At 39.8% G+C, this 24,759-nt stretch overlaps 1 protein-coding gene across 17 annotated transcripts in view; it reads left to right on the top strand.

Moving 5' to 3' along the window:
* LOC135235496 (NACHT, LRR and PYD domains-containing protein 3-like) overlaps positions 1–24,759 on the top strand; it is a 340,665-nt gene that overhangs the window by 146,422 nt on the left and 169,484 nt on the right. For 12 of the 17 annotated variants that reach the window (XM_064301003.1, XM_064301007.1, XM_064301021.1 and 9 more), the window contains 3 exons: positions 1,605–1,778; positions 6,254–6,427; positions 9,363–9,536. The exons of 3 other annotated variants lie outside the window; for them this stretch is intronic. In XM_064301003.1, the coding sequence (XP_064157073.1) occupies positions 1,605–1,778; positions 6,254–6,427; positions 9,363–9,536 (522 nt within the window). The remainder of the gene's footprint in view (positions 1–1,604; positions 1,779–6,253; positions 6,428–9,362; positions 9,537–24,759) is intronic. 2 more of the 17 variants (XM_064301014.1, XM_064301020.1) reach the window with 2 other exon arrangements.

Raw genomic sequence — 24,759 nt, 5'->3', positions numbered from 1 at the left:
TGAAATGCTTTTTTTTCTGTTATAAAGCATATAAATGTGCCCTGTTTGAAGGTTTAGGATGAAGCATTGATATTAGATTAAAAATAATGCAAAAACATTATCACACAATATGGAGCAGTACCTACATGTGTAATCATTAATTCTTGTATCTTTTCCTGTACTCTACGGTATGTAATGTTTCCTTGTATGGGAATTGGACGACATTCATACAAATTCAACTGTCCGCCACTATGTTTCAGTTCAGCTCTCATCCGATGCATTAAACACAATGACTACTTAGCAACCAATGAACGCTTACATTACAGTTACATTACATTAAAATTAAAAAAATTAGCAAAGCTATTTTGGAAGGTACCCAGGAATCACAAATAAGTGTAGGGTTAGGGTTAGGGTTATATATATATTTCACAAACGGATTGTCCAAGACAATATATGACCACTCAGTCTTGAATGGGACATCTCTATGCATAAAACCAATGGTAAGGTTGTATATTTATTCCATATTAATGCCAAGATATTGACAGTAGAATGACATGGTATAGGCCTAATTTTTTTAAATTCCTCTTCTTTATTTAAGTGTTCAGTGAGCTGCATTTTTCACAGCTGTACTGGCATACCTTCGGCTATTGTTGGCTTTATCTTGTTGCAATGATGGAGTACAAATTTTTAGCGGTAAAAGAATGTTTTTATGTATGCCCAGATGCGTAAGTTCGGTGTTGAATAATGTGTTTCCATTTAAACCAATCCAGACCAGGTCTTAACTCATAGCACATTTTGCTATTTTGGTGGCGTTATGAATGCGGCACACATGTGAATGCATGACACAGATGTGAGAAATATTTTATTTCAGTTTGACTGTTTCAAATGCAAGCTGTGCTCATTTACGCAGTCCAATGGCAGCATCTGTATGGAGCTAACAGCGTCATTTAGAACTGATCATGTGACTAAACTGACACAGTAGCCTCAGTGAAGTGGATTATTTCTAATCCTGAATGAATTAGCCTACATTCTGTCATCAAACCTGAAGATGAATTATTTGTGAAATTTGTAATTATAACAACTGCGCTTCCTATGAGAGCAGGGAGGCTTCAGTGAAAAGCCTGGGAACAGTCAAAACAAAGTGTTCATCCTTTACTACTTTATCCATACATTAAGCCAGCACACCACCAACTTGCGTTTTATTGGTCAATGATTGAGCGAACGTTTGGAATGTTAAAAATGTATTTTAGATGCTTGGAAGGGTTGGGTGGTACATTACAATACAGCCCTCAGAAAGTCAGTGCATTCTTTGTGGTGTCCTGTGTTATACACTAAATAGCCATACACCTTGGATGTGACACAGACCTCACAGAGTAGACATTACAGGACTTTCATAGGGAGAGAGAAAGAGATTATAGCACACAGAGTGCACGCGAGAGCAGGGACTTGTTGGCTGTGGAGCCGTTTCTCTCGTGAGCATACATTCATCTTATCAAGTGCATGTCTGAAATAAATGAAACTTAGTTGAAGTGGGGAAATGCTTTCTTTATTTTTAATTGTGGTATTAAACTAAAATTGACAGTAAAGAAACAATATTCATAATATACTATATTAACTCTCTGCAGACTGAACAGCTGTGACCTCACAGAGGAGTCCTGCGATATTGTGGCCTCAGCTCTCCAGTCATCAAACTCACCCCTGAGAGATCTGGACCTCAGCTACAATTACCTGGGAGATTCAGGAGTGAAGCTGCTCTGTGCTGGACTGATCAGTCCAAACTGTAAACTACAGAGACTGGGGTGAGTAGTGCTGTGTACTGTGTGACCTTAACTGTTGTGGCTGTGTAAGGGTTTGAATTTTGTCACAGGGAAGAAAACAAATTTCCTGATTTCATTCATTTTCAAAACCTGTAACCTGAATGTTTGTGTGAATACAATTTAGCATATATGCGTATTGACTGGGGTGTGCTCATGTGAAATTATCGCTAGACACTGTACCCTGGAGAGAGAGACACTCTACTGCTGCCATCTAAAGCTGCGTTTCCACCAAAATTACCCGCAACTCTCAGTCCCAGGAACTACTTTACCAGGAACTAAAAGGTTCCTTCAGCCAATGGTTGTCTGCGTTTCCACCGGGGTCTAAAGTCCCGCGAAGATTAGGCAAATTAGCCCACTGACGTATGAAAAAGCGACGTTGTCGTCGGTCCATCTGTCATATGATTTCTTCTGTAACCCCATACTACCACCGAAGTAGCCTACATTATTTTCTAATAACCGGGACAGGCGGGAGGGGTTTATTCCACTTATACAACGGGTTACCAACAATGACTATATATGGTTACTTTTGTATTTATTGATTTTTATCGATTTAATCACATGGAATTGAAATATTCTTCTGCAGCCGTTTGGGCATATTTTACCGTTGTCAAGCAAAACTGTCGTTGGTAGTTTAACTTGGACCGTTATGCAGACCAATAGTCAGATTGTAACTGTTTTATATATCCTCTCAAACACATTCATTATGTTTTTATGCGAACATTCGCTTTCATGTCTTGACATCCGAAGCGACAGAATGCATTCACATTTCCAATATAACTGGCAACAACAGCAGAAAACATGCACACGTTGTAAACAATTTGCTGTTTGATTACTTTCTCATCGTCAATTCTATATAGGCAAAGAAAAATGACAAGAATAGAACGAAAACTCGGACTCGCGTGAAAATTTTAATTAGTAGTGGTACAGCCACCGTTTGTTTTCCTTCGAAGTTACTGCTAGCCGAGCAGCGAAGTGTGCCCTCCAGATGCGAACCATGCACCATAAATTAGTCCATAGTCTTCCTGGTCTTTTTGTGGAATTGAAGAATGGCAGAGTAAAATTACGGCAGTCTGAAAAAGCTAAAGGTACGATTACTAGAATTAACCTGTTATTTTACCCTGACAAAAAGTGCGGAAGGTGATTTCCAGTTTGCTTTTATTGTATCACCAATGTGAATTACGCAGAACTACCGCATACCTCACATAACTGTATCAAACGTTTTGAGTCAGTTACAACGGACTAACAAAGAAAATCCGGAAGAAACTATTCAGCAACCTAATTAATCCGTTTGAATGTTTTAGTACGTAATATGCTGTCCCAGCACGAATGCTTAGCATTTTATAAAACGAATACTAAAGCAAGAAAAGAACAGAAGAGCACACGTTATGATTCCAAGACGTTGGCAGGCTATAACCAAAAGTAGGCTACTGCGCCGCATAACATACAAGTTTGATTTGAAGTTATTATGAAAATAAATTGGTTTCCGCCTGCATATTTTCAAACATGGCGCCTGAAAATAGACACAAAAAAATGCTGCGAGTACTCGACCAATCAGAAATGTTCAGCGCTGCAAGCTCCACCCAAAAGGTTCCTGTACTTTCGGAAAGTACTACCCCCCGAGCAGGAACCTTTTGGGGGGTAAAACAAAGCCCCCGGAACTAAATTTAGACCCTAGTTCCTGCGGTGGAAACGCACTGAGTTCCTCAAAAGGTTCCTAGTTCCGGGGTATAGTTCCTGCAGTGGAAACGCGGCTTAAGTGTTCTCTGACACTAAAACCTCAGTCAGCGTACAAGTGAGCAATTCATGACCTCTGTATTATTTTATCCATCTGGACACTGACTCTAGCAGCTGTCCCAGAGGAGCTGCACATCCTGCTAGTGAAATTAATGAATATGCCCAGTGAGTAACACAGTAAGGGAGTTACCCCAAAACTTTATTAACGAGGCCAGTGCAGTGATTGGTTCTTACAGAGATGCACACTTCAGTCAGCGTGTAAGTGAACCATGTAGTTTGGTGCAGTGTAAGAGAAAACAGTTTATCGTATGACAAAGTATGAAAGTTGCCAATAACCAGGAATAGACAGCTTTAACAATGTTAAGAGGTAATCATTTGGATGGATTTTCCGCAAAGATTATACAGTTGCAAAAGCAATAGTTTAAATGTTTAATTGGGATGGCAGGTACGGCATGCCATCCCGCCAAGTTAGGCCTTGGCGGGGCGGCATACCCCACACCTATACAGCCCAGAGAGTTTGGCACTTTTCAGGGTTCCCTTCAAAAATAACTGCAATGACCACAGACTCCCAGCCCCTAAAAACATTCATTTCTGTACCTTCTGACCTCATTTCAACAGACAGAATTCACAAACAATGTCACACGTCGGCACAATAAAGCCCCAAACTTAGGGGATTTTGTGTTTTTTCCTTCTTCTTCCTGCCTGATTGCATCATCATAAATGCTCCAGGAACACAAGAAATACATCTCCCCATTGGAAATTTAGGTATATCAGCCATTAGAAACATCAGATACACACACAAATATACAAGTACACGTTTAAAAGTACAAAACTTTGCAGCCATAATGTCTGCAATCTTTTAGCTCACTGGGTTGCCGTTGGAACTTTTTGTAACAGATGCAGGTTCATCCCCCCTCGGACTCACGCGATCCTCTAACTAATTACACTGGATTGATGGCTAACTAAAAATAAATCATTTAAACTATTGCTTTGGCATCTGTAAAATCCTTGTGGGAAACTAATTTATATTTCACAAATCCAAATAAAATACATCCACACGTTAGACAGTTCCACCTTTGCCTTCAAGTTTTACATTAGCTGCCTTGCTAAAGATACAACAGATCGTGTGTATAATGTTACTACAGACGGCTCTGAAATTAAGCACTAAAATCAGTGATGCATTTCTGTCTGGTAGGTAACATTACTGGTCGTACAGAAACTGGCGCAAGATAATGACTTCTCCATGCCTGGTATATCGCTTTTTTAAAAGTCAAAATGGTTGTATTGTGCCAGTACTGGTACTGTAACTACTTCTTAACTAGACTACTGTAGCGACCCTGCAACGCCATATTTCTAAATTAATGTTAGCTAGCCCTATATATATCCTCTACCGACATGCAGACAATTAGTAGGTCTGTCATGTACAATAGCCCATCAAAACCACTTTCATTTAAAAATGACATACACTTTCATTTATTTGTCATTAATGGTAAAGTAAAAAGATTATATCTATGCCTATGTTTTTCTTTCAGCTAGAACGTGTGTTTGCGTGCATGCAAGTTTCTCATAGCCTACATTTATATGAATTGCTATTATCACTTACTCATAACAAACCCAATACTAGAAAAACACATTTTCAACATACAAAAATGGCAAGTTACTTACACATACAGTGTACTGTCTTTAAGTCATTAATTCAAATCTAGGCCTGCCATTAAAAGTATTGATATCAAAATTACATTTACATTACACTCAATTTTAAAAAAATTGCATATTTTTAGCGGTAAAAGCATGTTTTTATGTATGCCCAGATGCGCAAGTTCGGTGTTGAATAATGTGTTTCCATTTAAACCAGTCCAGACCAGGTCTTAACTCACAGCACATTTTGCTATTTTGGTGGCGTTATGAATGCGGCACACATGTGAATGCATGACACAGATGTGAGAAATATTTAATTTCAGTTTGACTGTTTCAAATGCAAGCTGTGCTCATTTACGCAGTCCAATGGCAGCTATTTTTGCAGTGCATCTGCATGGAGCTAACAGCGTCATTTAGAACTGATCATGTGACTAAACTGACACAGTAGCCTCAGTGAAGTGGATTATTTCTAATACTGAATGAATTACATTCTGTCATCAAACTGAAGATGAATTATTTGTGAAATTTGTAATTATAACAACTGCGCTTCCTATGAGAGCAGGGAGGCTTCAGTGAAAAGCCTGGGAACAGTCAAAAAAAAGTGTTCATCCTTTACTACTTTCTCCATACATTAAGCCAGCACACCACCAACTTGCGTTTTATTGGTCAATGATTGAGCGAACGTTTGGAATGTTAAAAATGTATTTTAGTTGCTTGGAAGGGTTGGGTGGTACATTACAATACAGCCCTCAGAAAGTCAGTGCATTCTTTGTGGTGTGCTCTGTTATACACTAAATAGCCATACACCTTGGATGTGACACAGACCCCACAGAGTAGACATTACAGGACTTTCATAGGGATAGAGAAAGAGATTACAGCACACAGAGTGCACGAGAGAGCAGGGACTTGTTGGCTGTGGAGCCGTTTCTCTCGTGAGCACACATTCATCTTATCAAGTGCATGTCTGAAATAAATAAAACTTAGTTGAAGTGGTGAAATGTTTTCTTTATTTTTAATTGTGATATTAAACAAAAATTGACGGTAAAGAAACAATATTCATAATATACTATATTAACTCTCTGCAGACTGAACAGCTGTGACCTCACAGAGGAGTCCTGCAATATTGTGGCCTCAGCTCTCCAGTCATCAAACTCAACCCTGAGAGATCTGGACCTCAGCTACAATAACCTGAGAGATTCAGGAGTGAAGCTGCTCTGTGCTGGACTGATGAGTCCAAACTGTAAACTACAGACACTGGGGTGAGTAGTGCTGTGTACTGTGTGACCTTAACTGTTGTGGCTGTGTACGGGTTTGAATTTTGTCACAGGGAAGAAAACAAATTTCCTGATTTCATTCATTTTCAAAACCTGTAACCGGAATGTTTGTGTGAATACAATTTAGCATATATGCGTATTGACTGGGGTGTGCTCATATGAAATTATCGCTAGACACTGCACCCTGGAGAGAGAGACACTCTACTGCTGCCATCTAGGTGTTCTCTGACACTAAAACCTCTGTCAGCGTACAAGTGAGCAATTCATGACCTCTGTATTATTTTATCCATCTGGACACTGACTCTAGCAGCTATCCCAGAGGAGCTGCACATCCTGCTAGTGAAATTAATGAATATGCCCAGTGAGTAACACAGTAAGGGAGTTACCCCAAAACTTCATTAACGAGGCCGGTGCAGTGAATGGCTCTTACAGAGATGCACACTTCAGTCAGCGTATAAATGAGCCATGTAGTTTGGTGCAGTGTAAGAGAAAACAGTTTATCGTATGACAAAGTATGAAAGTTGCCAATAACCAGGAATAGACAGCTTTAACAATGTTAAGAGGCAATCATTTGGATGGATTTTCCGCAAAGATTATACAGTTGCAAAAGCAATAGTTTAAATGTTCAATTGGGATGGCAGGTACGGTATGCCATCCCGCCAAGTTACGCCTTTGCGGGGCGGCATGCCCCATACCTATACAGCCCAGAGAGTTTGGCACTTTTCAGGGTTCCCTTCAAAAATAACTGCAATGACCACAGACTCCCAGCCCCTAAAAACATTAATTTCTGCACCTTCTGACCTCATTTCAACAGACAGAATTCACAAACAATGTCACACGTCGGCACAATAAAGCCCCAAACTTAGGGGATTTTGTGTTTTTTCCTTCTTCTTCTTCCTGCCTGATTACATCATCATAAATGCTCCAGGACCACAAGAAATACATCTCCCCATTGGAAATTTAGGTATATCAGCCATTAGAAACATCAGATACACACACAAATATACAAGTACACGTTTAAAAGTACAAAATTTTGCAGCCATAATGTCTGCAATCTTTTAGCTCACTGGGTTGCCGTTGGAACTTTTTGTAACAGATGCAGGTTCATCCCCCCTCGGACTCACGCGATCCTCTAACTAATTACACTGGATTGATGGCTTACTAAAAATAAAACATTTAAACTATTGTTTTGGCATCTGTAAAATCCTTGTGGGAAACTAATTTATATTTCACAAATCCAAATAAAATACACCCACACGTTAGACAGTTCCACCTTTGCCTTCAAGTTTTACATTAGCTACCTTGCTAAAGATACAACAGATCGTGTGTTTAATGTTACTACAGACGGCTCTGAAATTAAGCACTAAAATCAGTGATGCATTTCTGTCTGGTAGGTAACATTACTGGTCGTACAGAAACTGGCACAAGATAATGACTTCTCCATGCCTGGTATATCGCTTTTTTAATAGTCAAAATGGTTGCATTGTGCCAGTACTGGTACTGTAACTACTTCTTAACTAGACTACTATAGCGACCCTGCAACGCCATATTTATAAATTAATGTTAGCTAGCCCTATATATATCCTCTACCGACATGCAGTCAATTAGTAGGTCTGTCATGTACAATAGCCCATCAAAACCACTTTCATTTAAAAATGACATACACTTTTATTTATTTGTCATTAATGGTAAAGTAAAAAGATTATATCTATGCCTATGTTTTTCTTTCAGCTAGAACGTGTGTTTGCGTGCATGCATGTTTCTCATAGCCTACATTTATATGAATTGCTATTATCACTTACTCATAACAAACCCAATACTAGAAAAACACATTTTCAACATACAAAAATGGCAAGTTACTTACACATACAGTGTACTGTCTTTAAGTCATTAATTCAAATCTAGGCCTGCATTAAAAGTATTGATATCAAAATTACATTTACATTACACTCAATTTTAAAAAAATTGCATATTTTTAGCGGTAAAAGCATGTTTTTATGTATGCCCAGATATGCAAGATTCGGTGTTGAATAATGTGTTTCCATTTAAACCAGTCCAGACCAGGTCTTAACTCACAGCACATTTTGCTATTTTGGTGGCGTTATGAATGCGGCACACATGTGCGTGCATGACACAGATGTGAGAAATATTTAATTTCAGTTTGACTGTTTCAAATGCAAGCTGTGCTCATTTACGCAGTCCAATGGCAGCTATTTTTGCAGTGCATCTGCATGGAGCTAACAGCGTCATTTAGAACTGATCATGTGACTAAACTGACACAGTAGCCTCAGTGAAGTGGATTATTTCTAATACTGAATTAATTACATTCTGTCATCAAACTGAAGAAGAATTATTTGTGAAATTTGTAATTATAACAACTGCGCTTCCTATGAGAGCAGAGAGGCTTCAGTGAAAAGCCTGGGAACAGTCAAAAAAAAGTGTTCATCCTTTACTACTTTCTCCATACATTAAGCCAGCACACCACCAACTTGCGTTTTATTGGTCAATGATTGAGCGAACGTTTGGAATGTTAAAAATGTATTTTAGATGCTTGGAAGGGTTGGGTGGTACATTACAATACAGCCCTCAGAAAGTCAGTGCATTCTTTGTGGTGTGCTCTGTTATACACTAAATAGCCATACACCTTGGATGTGACACAGACCCCACAGAGTAGACATTACAGGACTTTCATAGGGAGAGAGAGAGATTACAGCACACAGAGTGCACGAGAGAGCAGGGACTTGTTGGCTGTGGAGCCGTTTCTCTCGTGAGCACACATTCATCTTATCAAGTGCATGTCTGAAATAAATAAAACTTAGTTGAAGTGGTGAAATGTTTTCTTTATTTTTAATTGTGGTATTAAACAAAAATTGACAGTAAAGAAACAATATTCATAATATACTATATTAACTCTCTGCAGACTGAACAGCTGTGACCTCACAGAGGAGTCCTGCGATATTGTGGCCTCAGCTCTCCAGTCATCAAACTCAACCCTGAGAGATCTGGACCTCAGCTGCAATAACCTGGGAGATTCAGGAGTGAAGCTGCTCTGTGCTGGACTGATGAGTCCAAACTGTAAACTACAGAGACTGGGGTGAGTAGTGCTGTGTACTGTGTGACCTTAACTGTTGTGGCTGTGTAAGGGTTTGAATTTTGTCACAGGGAAGAAAACAAATTTCCTGATTTCATTCATTTTCAAAACCTGTAACCTGAATGTTTGTGTGAATACAATTTAGCATATATGCGTATTGACTGGGGTGTGCTCATATGAAATTATCGCTAGACACTGCACCCTGGAGAGAGAGACACTCTACTGCTGCCATCTAAGTGTTCTCTGACACTTAAACCTCAGTCAGCGTACAAGTGAGCAATTCATGACCTCTGTATTATTTTATCCATCTGGACACTGACTCTAGCAGCTATCCCAGAGGAGCTGCACATCCTGCTAGTGAAATTAATGAATATGCCCAATGAGTAACACAGTAAGGGAGTTACCCCAAAACTTCATTAACGAGGCCGGTGCAGTGAATGGCTCTTACAGAGATGCACACTTCAGTCAGCGTATAAATGAGCCATGTAGTTTGGTGCAGTGTAAGAGAAAACAGTTTATCGTATGACAAAGTATGAAAGTTGCCAATAACCAGGAATAGACAGCTTTAACAATGTTAAGAGGCAATCATTTGGATGGATTTTCCGCAAAGATTATACAGTTGCAAAAGCAATAGTTTAAATGTTTAATTGGGATGGCAGGTACGGTATGCCATCCCGCCAAGTTCGGCCTTGGCGGGGCGGCATGCCCCATACCTATACAGCCCAGAGAGTTTGGCACTTTTCAGGGTTCCCTTCAAAAATAACCCCAATGACCACAGACTCCCAGCCCCTAAAAACATTCATTTCTGTACCTTCTGACCTCATTTCAACAGACAGAATTCACAAACAATGTCACACGTCGGCACAATAAAGCCCCAAACTTAGGGGATTTTGTGTTTTTTCCTTCTTCTTCCTGCCTGATTGCATCATCATAAATGCTCCAGGAACACAAGAAATACATCTCCCCATTGGAAATTTAGGTATACCAGCCATTAGAAACATCAGATACACACACAAATATACAAGTACACGTTTAAAAGTACAAAACTTTCCAGCCATAATGTCTGCAATCTTTTAGCTCACTGGGTTGCCTTTGGAACTTTTTGTAACAGATGCAGGTTCATCCCCCCTCGGACTCACGCGATCCTCTAACTAATTACACTGGATTGATGGCTTACTAAAATTAAAATATTTAAACTAGTGCTTTGGCATCTGTAATATCCTTGTGGGAAACTCATTTATATTTCACAAATCCAAATAAAATATACCCACACATTAGACAGTGCCACCTTCGCCTTCAAGTTTTACATTAGCTACCTTGCTAAAGATGCAACAGATCGTGTGTATAATGTTACTACAGACGGCTCTGAAATTAAGCACTAAAATCAGTGATGCATTTCTGTCTGGTAGGTAACATTACTGGTCGTACAAAAACTGGCACAAGATAATGACTTCTCCATGCCTGGTATATCGCTTTTTTAAAAGTCAAAATGGTTGCATTGTGCCAGTACTGGTACTGTAACTACTTCTTAACTCGACTACTGTAGCGACCCTGCAACGCCATATTTCTAAATTAATGTTAGCTAGCCCTATATATATACTCTACCGACATGCAGACAATTAGTCGGTCTGTCATGTACAATAGCCCATCAAAACCACTTTTATTTAAAAATGACATACACTTTCATGTATTTGTCATTAATGGTAAAGTTAAAAGATTAAATCTATGCCTGTTTGTTTCTTTCAGCTAGAATGTGTGTTTGCGTGCATGCATGTTTCTCATAGCCTACATTTATATGAATTGCTATTATCACTTACTCATAACAAACCCAGTAAAAAAAGAAATGATTTCTGATGAAAAACACATTTTCAACATACAAAAATACCAAGTTACTTACACATACAGTGTACTGTCTTTAAGTCATTAATTCACATCTAGGCCTGCCATTACAAGTATTGATATCAAAATTGCACCAAGTTACATGAAACAATATCTTAGCTCACACAAATTAAACAAGCTGTATTCCAAAGCAATGCTACCCAATGTTTCCTGAATAGTTTAAAGTAATTTGGCTCTTTGGGACTTTGTATGACTGGCATGCCCTTATGATCGAATCTGTCATTTCTGTATATGTTGCGTGTCCTGCTGCAAGGACCTATGGTGATGGTCCTTCTAACTGTAATTTACTTCACTAGTTAGAGAAACTTTCAATTACTTTTCTTCATCTTCTATTATAAACTTTTATCACATCCATACAAACATTTGAGCCTGTTTCTGAAGTGACTCTGCCTTTAGCTGTGTGTTAAGTAGGTGGTATACTCATTAAGAGCATTTTTGAGCAAAAAGACGCAATGAGAACAACTGAAGAACAAAAACACACAGTGTTGTGTGTTCTCACGTTGCAGTGTGCGACGGCCCCCAGGGAGAACTCCGACCTCCCCCTCTCAGCTATTGGTCCAGGTATCACATGGTTGGTTACGTCACGGTTGAGAGATCAGAGGGCAGACTTCACATGCTAATGTACGGAGAGTCAATGCCAATCTCTCTTCTGTAGAGATGGAAATTCTGTGAGTTCTCGCATGTTTGATGAATGGTGCTACTCATTTCAGCAAGTCATCAAAATGCCTAGCACACATTTGGAAATAAGAGAAGTGGACCCCCTCGTCTAAACTCCACATTTGCCGAATGTACAGACAAAACTCTCCATTCTCTGTCCTACTCTGATTTAGATGGCGAACATACCATCTCCTTCGCCTTTTTTTCTTCTTTTGCATAGCTAGATGAACTAAAGCCACTTTAAACACTTTAAACTTTTTGTTTTGTGTTGTGATCTTGCATAGCCCTTCTCTTTATACATCCATGGCGTAGCCGCGAGACGGAGGTCTGGGCGAGATTCCAGCCCCAGTTAATAGCTGCCTCCTAATTATTCACGCCTCAGTGGCGTGGAGTGACATCAAACGGTGCGGTGTTCTCACTGAGTATACCGACAACAGTGTTCATGGACATGTTCGCCTGTGGTTCTCAATCCTGAAGTTCTTTCTTCTTACTGAGTATACCGCCAGCTTTAGCTTGCAGTGCAGTGAGGAGTTTGTCACATTAAACCAAAAGTAAAAAGAAAACTTACTGTCCACTCTGAAAGATGGCAGCTACACTTCTGGGATGGGATGGGAGGATTAAACCCAAAGAAAAGATTATAGAAAAGGTAGATGGGCCCTTTGCCCCATTTCAGAGAAAATACAGTATAAGAAAAGTGGCATTTTGGGTCAGAATAACATCTGTAGAACTGTCAGAGTTTAGTCCAGCAGGACGTCTAATTCTCAGGTGCGGAGTGCTGCTGTTGGAGAGTGTAGCACAGACATCTTCCCCAGAGCATCATCAACCTTACAATCCTCAATTTCACTCTTCAACACTGAATCATTGTTCCATTTCACATATTACTAGGGAGGTGAAATGTTTTGCCTACAGTGTAATCACAATGGGCGTTCCACACAAACATAAAACAGACTTTGCATCTGGGCTCACTTTAACAAGACATTTAACAAGGAAGTATGCAAAATCGGAGTAGATAAAGCTATTAAATAATTTAACCTCTTAGCTCAAAGCCCCTAGTGGTCGGCACGCCGGCGTGCCGAGATTACTGAACTCAGAGATTCGGTGCTACTGCAACCAAAGTTAAAAACAGAAACGCGTTGTTTTAGTTTCATTAGTAGACGATACACGACAACTATGCTGAATACGGAGTTTCGCAGTGCCACCATTGTCGCTCTGGTCATTCATTTAACACGCACCCCCTCCCTGCAGTCTCATCCACAACTACACCCCCCACCCATGACATAATGGACAATATTGTCTATGTTGGCATTCATAAAAATATTCTTTCACCACTAAAAATTGTATTCCGTCATAGCAACAAGATAAACCCGACAATAGCCCTAAGCTATGCCAATACAGCAGTGAAAATGCTGCTCACTGAATAACGAAATAAATGAGAAAAAGTTTTTAAAAATGATACCATGTCATTCTACAGTCAATATCTGGGACTAAATATTGAATAAATATAAAACCTTACTGTTGGTTTTACGTGTAGAGATGTCTCTTTTGAGACCGAGTGGTCATATTGTCTTGGAGAAATATACGCGCATTTGTGATGCCTTGGTACCTTCCAGGATAGCTGTGAGTAATACCACACGTGTTGTTTACGGCGTTGTCACCCTTTTTAGTACAGTCTGGCTTGATTGACAATTCATTTATTCAGTAGGTGAGAGTATAAGCTTTCTAACGATGTATAACATGTCTAATTTTGCTTTAGAATAGCGTTTTATAGCATTTTCTATGGAGACAGTACTGTCTCTGTCTCCATCTACTGAACATAGATAAGATTTCATCATTGCTATGTAAGTATTACTGCTCAAAATATTTCGGTATACGTTATTTTTGAAATTGAGTGTCTTTAAATAGGTTAGTGGTATTATATAATGTGGATATTTCACACTGTAATGTAAGCATTAGTTAGTAGTGTAATAGTTTTTTGTGAAGCATGCAACAGTGATGCCGTGAGACTTGGAACATTGCCAAAACGTGGTGGATGGTTGAAAATTGTTTTCATCCCCATACAAGAAAACATACGAGAGTACAGAGTATAGAAATACATACAAGAGTTTATTATTACACATTTAGGTACTGTACCACATTGTGTGACAATTTTTTTGCATTATTTTTTAATCTGATAACAATGTTTCATCTTAAACCTTCATAAGGGGCTCATTTATATGCTTTATAATGGGCAAAATGCATTTTATTATTTTTGGAGAGATTCTGGATATTTTTCTGGACCCCTAGATATTTTAGACCACTGTGCTGACTGAAAGCTTGTAATTCCCACTTGAAAATAATGCAACAGTGAGTTTCTTGAGTCAAAACAGTTGATTTGTAGTGAAATACGTGAATATGTTGTGATTTTCAGCAATGCATAATTTAGACATTTTGGATAGATTTGGAGACGCTGGGTACACTGCTTAGTTTTCTTCATACATCTATAGTAGTTCTACATATCCACCCTTAGATTTTATGAACTTGTGGTCATAAAAAATACAAAGTTTTTTATCCAGCACATGTATAGTTTAACCTGCTGTATATATGCAATCTCTCAGTATTTCATTGCAAACTAAAAAATTAGTTTTCATTTTTGATTTTTTGTCTAGACAATTGCATTTGTGGCACTTTATTTATTCCAAAATTATGAATATAAACTAAACTGTGTTAGTATTGTAAATTGTACAAATGTCTTGCTTCATTTAAGCCATTTTTCAAGTCTCTGTGGTTCACATCTGGAGTTATAAAGCTTTAAATAGGGTACCCCCTAAAGGGGCAAGGATTGGCATGTGCACTAAGGGGCTAAAAACTGTGTTGACAGTTCAGAAATTTTACTTTTTAACTTTAGAACCAGAAATTAGGCTAATTTGACTGTTACAAGCATTTGTGCCTACACTTAATGCTTCACAAAAATCTGTGGGGCCATTATAAAAAATCTAACCATATTTGAACGCATTATTACACATTCCATCACAAGAAAATCTCACTGTGAAATGTTTTAGATGTTAATTGGTTATTGTTTATTCATACGTTTGTACATTTAGGTGGCCTAAAAAGTTACAGCTGCCAGCATCCTGAGGGACTGAGGGAATTGTGCAGCCATTTCAGAAGCAAAATGGCACAAAAAAAGCACCGCTAACCATCTTATTCAAAATAGCCCCAGAAGGGATTTGGTATTGCTGAAATGAAATGTTACTCAAATTGTGACCCATGTCTTGACATCATCCTCTTTATGATTTGTTTAAGTTATGCTGGGAAAGTGGCCCTATAAAATGTTTACTGACAGCTAAACCTAGATTTAACAACAATATTTTTACATATATCTTTGCCTAGATCTTGTCTACAGTGTGGTATAAAGCATTTTAGTTTTTAAAATGGGTGTTTTTTTAAATTATGGTGAAAAAGGTGACACAAGCCTGGTCGAAACGAGTCCCCAACTGCAATGGAATTTTGAAGCCATGGTTTGACACTGAGACATTTTGGCATCTACAGCGTTTTGAGTACATATTTCATTAAATTTCCATCCCATAACAATATATATGAGTAAATGCATACAGTATATTAGTTTTACTGTATGGTCACCACTAAATATTGGTTAATGTCGCTTTCCTCCAAGGACAGTTATTAAATGCTGAGGGAAGCGGCTAAATTTAATCATATTCTGGCAAGTTAGTGATTTATGTTGTGATTTGACTATACTGTAGCATTTATGACATTATGCATATAAATTAAACTGTCAAAATATGTTTTTGGGAAAGATTGCCAAAATAGGTTTGACCTCCCTGATATAACTTGTTTTATGTATAGTAATTAGGGGTGTTAACAGTTAAACGATTAACTATTAATCGTTAATAAGAATGGTGATTAACCAATTTAATTGATTAAATTAATAATTTTCAATATACCGTTTCAATGAATAACCTAACGCTGGTCATTGTACTTCAGATTAGAAAGTCGATTCTTCATCATTAGAAACAAATCTCCTTGACTGGTGGAAAGTCAGGGCATTAGACTGCCAGCATTAGCAAAATGCTATTTGTCCATTCCTGGTAGTGGTGGGTGTTACAGGTCCTTTCAGGGACACAGATCCTTTGACTCTGTTCCCTAAAAGGATTTGTTCCTGGATTTGTTAATTGATTCCTTCATAGCTCTCTCCCTGACTCCTGCGAAGGAGAACGAGAGTCATGCAGCGACTGATTCCGACTTCAGACTCTTAGTGAAAAATATTTAATCTACTGTGCTTTGTATGTGAATTCCTACAGGAACCTCACACAAATAGGTGGCACGAGTTAGCCTACTATATAATTTGCAAATGACAGAAGGGTTGATGATAATATAGTCTCTAGGCTATCAAAAGTGCAAATTATTTCGCAGGATGTGAAATTTGTGAATTTGTAGCGTTATTAGTGCAGAAGTTATATTTATTTCGCGGAGCGATGTTGTAATATAGCCAAAATTGTGATTTGCCGTTTCAGTTTTGCACTGTTTATTTTCATTCTCTGTCTGCCTGTCATAATTTTATGACCCATAATTCCATGCAGAATCTACTGAATGCCGTGCCGTTCACAATTGCAGCGGGATTGTCGGATATGATTTTATCTTCCAGCTTGGCTATGTTTGTATTTATTTTGGCGAACAGCGTTGTGTCAGTTTCCTGCCTCATGCATTGCTCTTCAAGCTGGCTGCGCTAATGTTTAGACAATGCTTGTGAGAAAGCATGTCAGTGGTGCCTAGGGTCCTGGCGTGGTTTTTCTATAAAACAGCCTTCTGGTTTTGTTTGGCATGTGCGCTGGGAGAGCGGTAGGCATTTATGGAAACTTTCCCGAATTTCGTTTTGCTGCTTGTGCGTTCATGCAACTAATACCACACACACACAAACACACACACATGCTACCCAACCTCCCACAGTTGGTATAATTCTGTTCAAATCCATCATTGCCATCTCTATGTCTAAATGGCAATTGCATTGCACCTGCTTGTAGAGAATAAAATATATCACTCCTCGGGAGCCAGATTCTCTAATCGGAGTCATTCGTGTCCATATTAACCTCCTCAACCAGTAAACTCCAAGTGAAGGTTTACACCCTCTGCTACACTGGCCCTTCGAGCTGGAGTGAGTGCAGCTAATGAAATAATATGGACAAGGCGGTTCCAGATGCACCAGAGCCCCAGAGTAGGCCCCGCACAGATCGTTTGCCTCCTTATTTAGCCGACTATGAAGTTGGTTAGCGACCTTCTGAGGATCCTCCTCTGTCTCTGTCAGTGCATTTCCCGCTCAGGCTCTCTCCCACATCCAAACCGCCATTCTGGAGGAGAGGATAAAGCAGATGGAGTAGGACACCCTTCATCACCGGCTAGAGGAGGACTCTCGTGCGGACCTTGAATATCAGCGGCTAGAGGCTCAGGCTAAGGAAGCTCAACGTCTTCAGGAGGAGGCTCTTCAGGCTAAAGAATCTTTAACCATACAACTGAAGCCATCGCTTGAAGAAAGCAGAGAGTGACTGGGAGGTAGCCAAACGTGTCACCACCTTACTCACCGCTGACCCTGAATCCGCCAGTCCAGATGTTCCATTACCTCCTGCTAGTTTCCTGCATCTTCCTCAGGCTTCTGACATGGACCAGGCTGAGACCCTTCCTTCCGCTCACCCTCAGCATTCCACGCCTCGGCAGCCAGAGTTTCCTCCACCAGCTGTGTCAGCCACAGCTATTCCGACTGCTTCAGCTGTACTGCAGGCACTGCCACAAGTATATCGAGACTCAGTGCTGCTCTCTCCTGGATCTTCTCAGCTGATGTCACACACTGTTACAGCATCTACTGCTCCACGTCCTGCACCCCATGTGACACAGTATCTAACTCCAGCACCCATGGCAGCCTTTGGGCTACAGCACTCTGTATCACACATTTTCACACTTTTTTTCCCTTGTCAGAATAAAGCCTAACACTTTACAATAAGGTCACGTGACTTCAGTACGAATCAAATTTGTCTTTAGTTAGTAGTTCAGTAATTTTACTAATTTATTATAGTTACATGATTATTTATACATGAGCAAAACACAGGATAAACTTAACCAGAAACTAATACATTAACTGTTTTTATTGGCATTAGTCAATGGCAATTCATGTGACCTTATTGTGAAGTGCTACTGAATAAAGTGCAGTAAAATTGTTGGGCTAGTGAGCTAGTGCTCTCATTTAATGTTTGGAATCCAGCACATAAGCAGCATCAAATGAAAAACTGCTCTCTTATCATGTATTTTATTTGATTTAATTCACTAATTATTTGCAAAAATACCAATTTTCTAATAAATGGTGAATTTGTTGAAAGTGAAAGGCAGAGTTGCATGCCGTGACACACCCCTATTGTGGACCGAAGAGTTGGACGCAGGGAATTGTGGGAAAAGATCCGGATTTCACCAGCATTTACTGTGGGCTTAGCGAGAGAGAGACTATTGATAGAAAATAATTAAAGGAAACAAACTTATTCTCCCTTCCCCCTCATGGATTCCAGGTAACAAAATAATGTAGTAAAATAACAAACTGAAATAACCAGAACAAGACAGCACAACGGGGACGCTTTTCAGCCTCTTTCTGCCACTGCTTTCACGCTCTCTGTCATGCTTTATTGGCATGACATATTTAAAAATATATATTGCCAAAGCGTAGTGATAACAGTAATTAACTACAGTAAGAATATATAATTAAAAGAAAAAAGAAGACAAGCAGAAGACACGCATATATATACATATACATACACTCATACACATATATATACACATACATGTACATACATACATACGCACACACACACACACACACACACACATATATATATACATACACACACATATGCATATATACACACACACATGTTTGCTGGATGCTCACCCACTGTCCCTCAGGCTGTGACAGGCAAAAACGTATCTAGCTGCGAGTGAGGCTGTCGCTCCTTCTCCTAATAGGACTCGCAGCTTTTGGTCATTTGTTAGGGAGGGAAATTTGTTTAGGAATGTTGAATTTTGGATCTTATTAAAATATGTTTCCCTTATCTGTGAATATTTTTCACAATATAACAGGAAGTGCATCTCTGTCTCTACCTCTCCTGTCTTGCAGTGACCACATATACGTTATTCTTTGGGTAGCCATGTTTTTTTGTGCCTTCCTTTTTTAATTGCTAAGGTGTGGTCACTGAGCCTGTACTTGGTCAGGATTTGTCTCTGCTTTGTATCTCTGACAGAGGAGAGATACTCTGCCAAATTGTATTCTCTGTTTAGGGCCAAGTAGCAATTAAGTTTATTTTGTGTTTTGGTTTCATCATTCCAGTGTTCCAGATAGGCATCTTTTGTTTGTTTAATTATTTGGTTTACTCTAATTTCTGGTTTTAAAGCAGCGCTGGTCTGAGTTTGGTCAGTGTTTGGTTTTAGTTGGTTAGTGAGTCTCATGACCAGCTGACTGAGAGGACTCTCTTTGGGTTTCAGGTCTTGGGTTCTCAGTGTTTGAAATTGCATTGTGTCTTGGGGACTTGATTTGAGGTGCATCCAAAATTTAAGTGCTCTTTTTTAAATGTTAATTATCAATGGGTATCTGCCTAATTCTGCCCTGCATGCATTGGTGGGAGTTTTCCTTTGGATGTTTAGTATTGTTCTGCAAAATTCTACATGCAAGGCCTCTATAGGATGCTTGTCCCACCTAGTGTAGTTGTGATAACTGAGTGGACCCCATACTTCACTTCCATATAAGGCAATTGGTTGGATTACACTGTCAAAGATTTTAAGCCAAACTCTAATTGGTATGTCTATTTTGTTAAATTTTCTTCTAATTTCATGAAAGGCTCTGCAGGCTTTTTCTTTTAGTGTATTCACTGCCAGACCAAAGTTTCCTGAGGCACTTATTTTGAGCCCCAGGTAATCATAGAATAGGGAGTGCTCTAGTGCGGTGTTGCCTAGAGTGAACACATGTCTGGTTTCCTGAGATCTGGGTTTCTTTTGGAATATCATTATTTTAGATTTTTTAAAGTTTACTGTCAGTGCCCAGTTCTGAGAGTATTGCACCAGTAAATCCAAATGTTGCTGTAGCCCTTGTTCTGTGGGTGACAGCAACACCAGGTCATCCGCATAGAGTAGGAATTTAACTTCCTTGTTGTTTAGGGTTAAGCCAGGGGTAGCAGATTGTTCCAACAGCACCGCTAACTCATTAATATAGATATTAAAGAGCGTTGGTGACAAGCTGCATCCCTGAAAAACACCTCGTCCTTGAGTGAAGAAATCTGTTCTTTTATTCCCAATTTTTACTCCACATTTATTATTGACATAAATAGATTTTATTATGTCATAAACTTTACCCCCTACACCACTTTGGAGAATTTTATAATATAGTCCTTCTTGCCAAATAGAATCAAAAGCCTTTTTAAAATCTATAAAGCATGCAAAATTTTTACCTTTGCTTTTTTTGGTGTACATGTTGGTTATTTAGGGTGTGTAGGGTGTAAACATGATCGGTTGTGCGATGTTTTGGTAGAAAGCCAATTTGTCCTTTGCTCAAGACATTGTGTTTCATAAGGAAGGCTAGCATTCTGGCATTGATAATGCTGCAGAAAATCTTCCCCAGATTGCTGCTCACACAGATGCCTCGGTAGTTATTAGGGTCAAATTTGTCTCCACTCTTGTAAATTGGGGAAATAAGCCCCTGATTCCAGATATCAGGAAAGCAGCCAGCTTGGAAAACGAGATTGAACAATTTGAGCAGGGCCTGTCTCAGCTCAGGGGTGCTGTGTTTAAGCATCTCTGTCCTGATGCTGTCAGGTCCACATGCTTTTCCAGGTTTTAGCTTTTTTAATGTTGTCTTCTAATTCTTTCATTGTAATTTGGTAATCAAGTGGGTTCTGAGTTTTTAATAGTTGCTTCAAGGATTTGCAACTTTTCTTGGATTTGTTTTTGTTCATAATTTAGATTATTAGGTGAAGTTTGTTCATAAAGTTTTTCAAAATGATTTTTCCAAATGTTGCAATTTTGTAAGGCCAAATTGTCTGTTTTTTTTGCTCAATTTGTTCCATTTTTTCCAGAACTGATTTTGATCAATGGAGTCTTCAATTTCTTGTAGTTTTTGATTATAATGTATCCTTTTCTTTTCCTTTAGGGTCTTTTTGTACTCTCTTAGTTTTTCAACATAATTTTGTTGCATTTCTGTGTTGAGTGGCTGATGGTGTTTTTGATTGGATAGCAGTCTTAATTCTTTCCTGATATTTCTGCAGTCCTCATCAAACCACTCCTCTTTTTTCAGTCTCTGTTTGGATGCAGAGCTGTTTTTGGTAAGACTTGCTTTATTGGCTGATTTATGATATATATTATTAATTTTTGTTACAGCCATATTTATGCCTAATTGGTTTTGCTGGAACTCTGTTGAGAGAAAGGTGTTAATAATGTTAGTAGTTTCAGGTGAACTGATTACACTTTTGAATTTGACTTCACTGTCAGGAGCCCATCGATATGACCTGTTTAATCTGTGTAGTTCGAAGGGCTCAGACTCTGCTATTTGTTCTATAATTCTTTTTAGGTATACATTTATCTGACAGTGATCTGTTAGTGGTGTTTGTGGTCTGACAGTGAATGCACTAATATAGGAGGGGTCCATGTCAGTAATGGCATAGTCAACTACACTAGTCCCAAGAGCTGAACAATATGTGAACCTCCCTAAAGTGTCCCCCTTTTTTTGATCCTGCCATTAAGCATGTACAGACCTAGGGAGCGACAGAGATGCACTAACTCTTTCCCATTTTTGTTACAAATATGGTCAGGATTATTTCTGGGAATAACGGTAGGAGTGAAGTATAGACAGCACTGTCTGAAGATATGGCTATTTCCAGTAGAATCTACTATGTCAGGCTCAGATCCTGTTCTGGCATTCAAATCTCCGATTAATAGAACATTACCCTGGGCCTGGTAATGTGTGATCTCTTTATGAAGATTTTCAAAAAAGTTTTCATTGTAGTAAGGTGACTCTAAAGGAGGAATGTAGGCTGCACATATATACAAGTCATTATCACATTTGATAATATTTTTATTTAATTTTAGCCAGATGTGTGTTATTGCCTTTTTAATTTGTTCTAATTGGGTTGACAAATCATCTCTGTACCATATGATAATCCCACCTGAATCCCTGCCGTGCCTTATGTTTTTCTGTTTGAGGGATGACAGTAAAATTTCTTCACAGCCTGGGGGACAGTGAGTATCAGCATCATCTCGACACCATGTCTCCAACAATATTATAATATCATGTCCTGAAATGCATGAGATGAATTCTGGATTTGTGCTCTTTGGTCCAAAAACCGAAGAATACAAACCCTGAATATTCCAAGAACTTATTGAGAGAGATTTCATTAACAATTGATTATGTAGATTTCTGTACAGTGACAAGTAGAACAATTTGATCAAATTTACAATGTGTTTTCAAGCAATTTATTTAGTAAAGCAAATTTTATTTATTTATTTATTTATTTATTTTCAACCAAGAATCCTACAGATGAGCTGTAGCAACTGTTTCACCTCTCCAATGTCTGAGTGGTTTGATACTACCTGAGCATAGGTAGGCTGGCACTCAGGGGGGTAGCTGGCCTCCGCTGGGCTGGGTTCCGCTGAGCTGGGTTCCGCTGAGCTGGGTTCCGCTGGGCTGGGCTCCGCTGGGCTGGGCTCCGCTGGGCTGGGCTCCGCTGGGCTGGGCTCCGCTGGGTTGGGCTCCGCTGAGCGGTCTGCTGGGTGGCTCCGCTGGGCTGGGCTCCGTGAGTGGGTTCTGCTGGGGGTTCGTGGGTGTCTGCTGGGCTGGGTTCCGCTGGGCTGGGATTCACTGGGTTGGGCTCTTCCTGGCGGGATTCTTCTCTCCTTTTATGGGTGTGGCATGTGCTGTTGTCTCTGGTGGGGCTGTGCTGTCCCTCTAGTGAGATGTGGAGCTGAAGGACTTACGTCGGTTGCTGCCTCTCTCAGGTCTTCTGCGAAGATCCATACACTGTCACGGCCGAAGTGGACATGATCGTATAAGTGCTCATGTGTCAGAGTTGGTCAACTTTGTGCACTCTGTGGTGATTTCCCTGTTTATGTTGGTGATCATGTTGAATGGGAAGTTGGTCCGTGGCAGCAATGTGGAAATGGTGATTTTTGCCCTTGGGAACTCTCTTTGTGCTTTTTCAGCCACCTTAATCACTGCTTCTGGTACATTCTGCCCCTTGTGACGCAAGTCATTTGTGCCTGTGTGGATTATGATGTTGTCAGGATCTCCCAGGCGTTCATGACAGAGTAGTTGGAGTGCACTGTCTGTGTGGGGGCACCAGAACTTTCTAACACTGTGAAGGGGGAACAGCTGCCTGTGGTTGAGGAATTTGCCGTTGGAATCGATAAGTATTGCAGTTTTAGGGGGCTGTTTATGGCGTGTTGGTCTCTGTTCTTCTGTAACTGGCTGTGCATTGGCCGGGGCTGTCTGTGAGGCTGGAAGAGCAGTGTTGTCCTGTGGAGGGCTGGGGGGACTGGGGTCCTCATTAATGTCTAGGCTGGTCTGTGGTTCTGTCTGGCTATTGGTCTCCGTCTGTGAGCCTGTGTCTGTGGTCTGGCTGTGCGGGGACTGCTCCGCTGCTGTTATACTATGCACCTGCTCCCTCAGATGGAGTATGTGTAAGTCTTTGTGCTGCAGCTCCTCTCTCACTTTAAGCAGGTCATGTCTGAGAGCCTTGTTTGCTTTATGAAGCTCACTCACATTTTCTCCTAACTGTCTAAATTGTTGCTTTGGTTTCCTCTTTAAATAGCCTCATGTCATCTCTTAGCTGTTCAATGATGTCCATCTCTGATAATTTGTTCTCTCTGAATTCAGTAATCTCCACTTCTAGAAGGGAGAGGCACTCCTGAATGCGCTGCACTGACGCTGGTGTCCTGAGTGTCTGTGGGCTGCAGTGGGCTCTGTGTGTACTAGAGCAGGCTGGCAGAGGGGCTCTACAGGCTGTGTGCACAGGGGGGGCTGGAGCAGTGGTTCCAGCAGCTGACACATTTAGGGGAGCCAATGCACCTGGTGCTGTTTTAGTGGCCTTTTTGCCGTTCGCAAGAGTTTTTAGTCGATCAAAATTTTTTTTCAAAATCCTCTAATTTAGTTATTGATCCCTGAACCATTACAGTGCCAGTATTATAGAAATTTATGTTAAATTTGGGTACAGTGTCCATATATAGCTGATGAATTGATTTGTTGCCACTCATTTTCATTTGCCTGTAGTCTTCATGAAGGGCAGAATGCCAGGCCTCTGGGTGCTCAGTATAGAATAGCAGGTCTGTTAGAATTTCTCTGTTGCCTTGCAGTTTGTAATCTGCTCTCAGTGTTTCTGGGTAATCTTTTAGCAGTTTGCTCCTGTACTTTTTTTTTCCCTGCTTCACTTGTGATGTCATCAGGGTAGTGGATTGCTAAGCAACGTAAGCTCCTCCCACTATGCTGCTGTTGAAATGTATCCATTTTCCCACTCTTTCCCAACTGGAAAAAAAAAATGCCGGTTGCTGTGCTCTGCTGTCAGTTACTGGTGTACTGTTTTGGGTTTTTGATAAATTATATAAGTGTCCTACCTTCCAAATCTTCTTTATTCAGTTCCCTTATTCTTCCAGATTCTTGCTC

This window comes from Anguilla rostrata, chromosome 12 (genome assembly GCF_018555375.3).
Source record: "Anguilla rostrata isolate EN2019 chromosome 12, ASM1855537v3, whole genome shotgun sequence".
Classification (NCBI taxonomy): Eukaryota; Metazoa; Chordata; class Actinopteri; order Anguilliformes; family Anguillidae; genus Anguilla; species Anguilla rostrata.
This window is presented reverse-complemented; position numbering and strand designations above follow the sequence as displayed.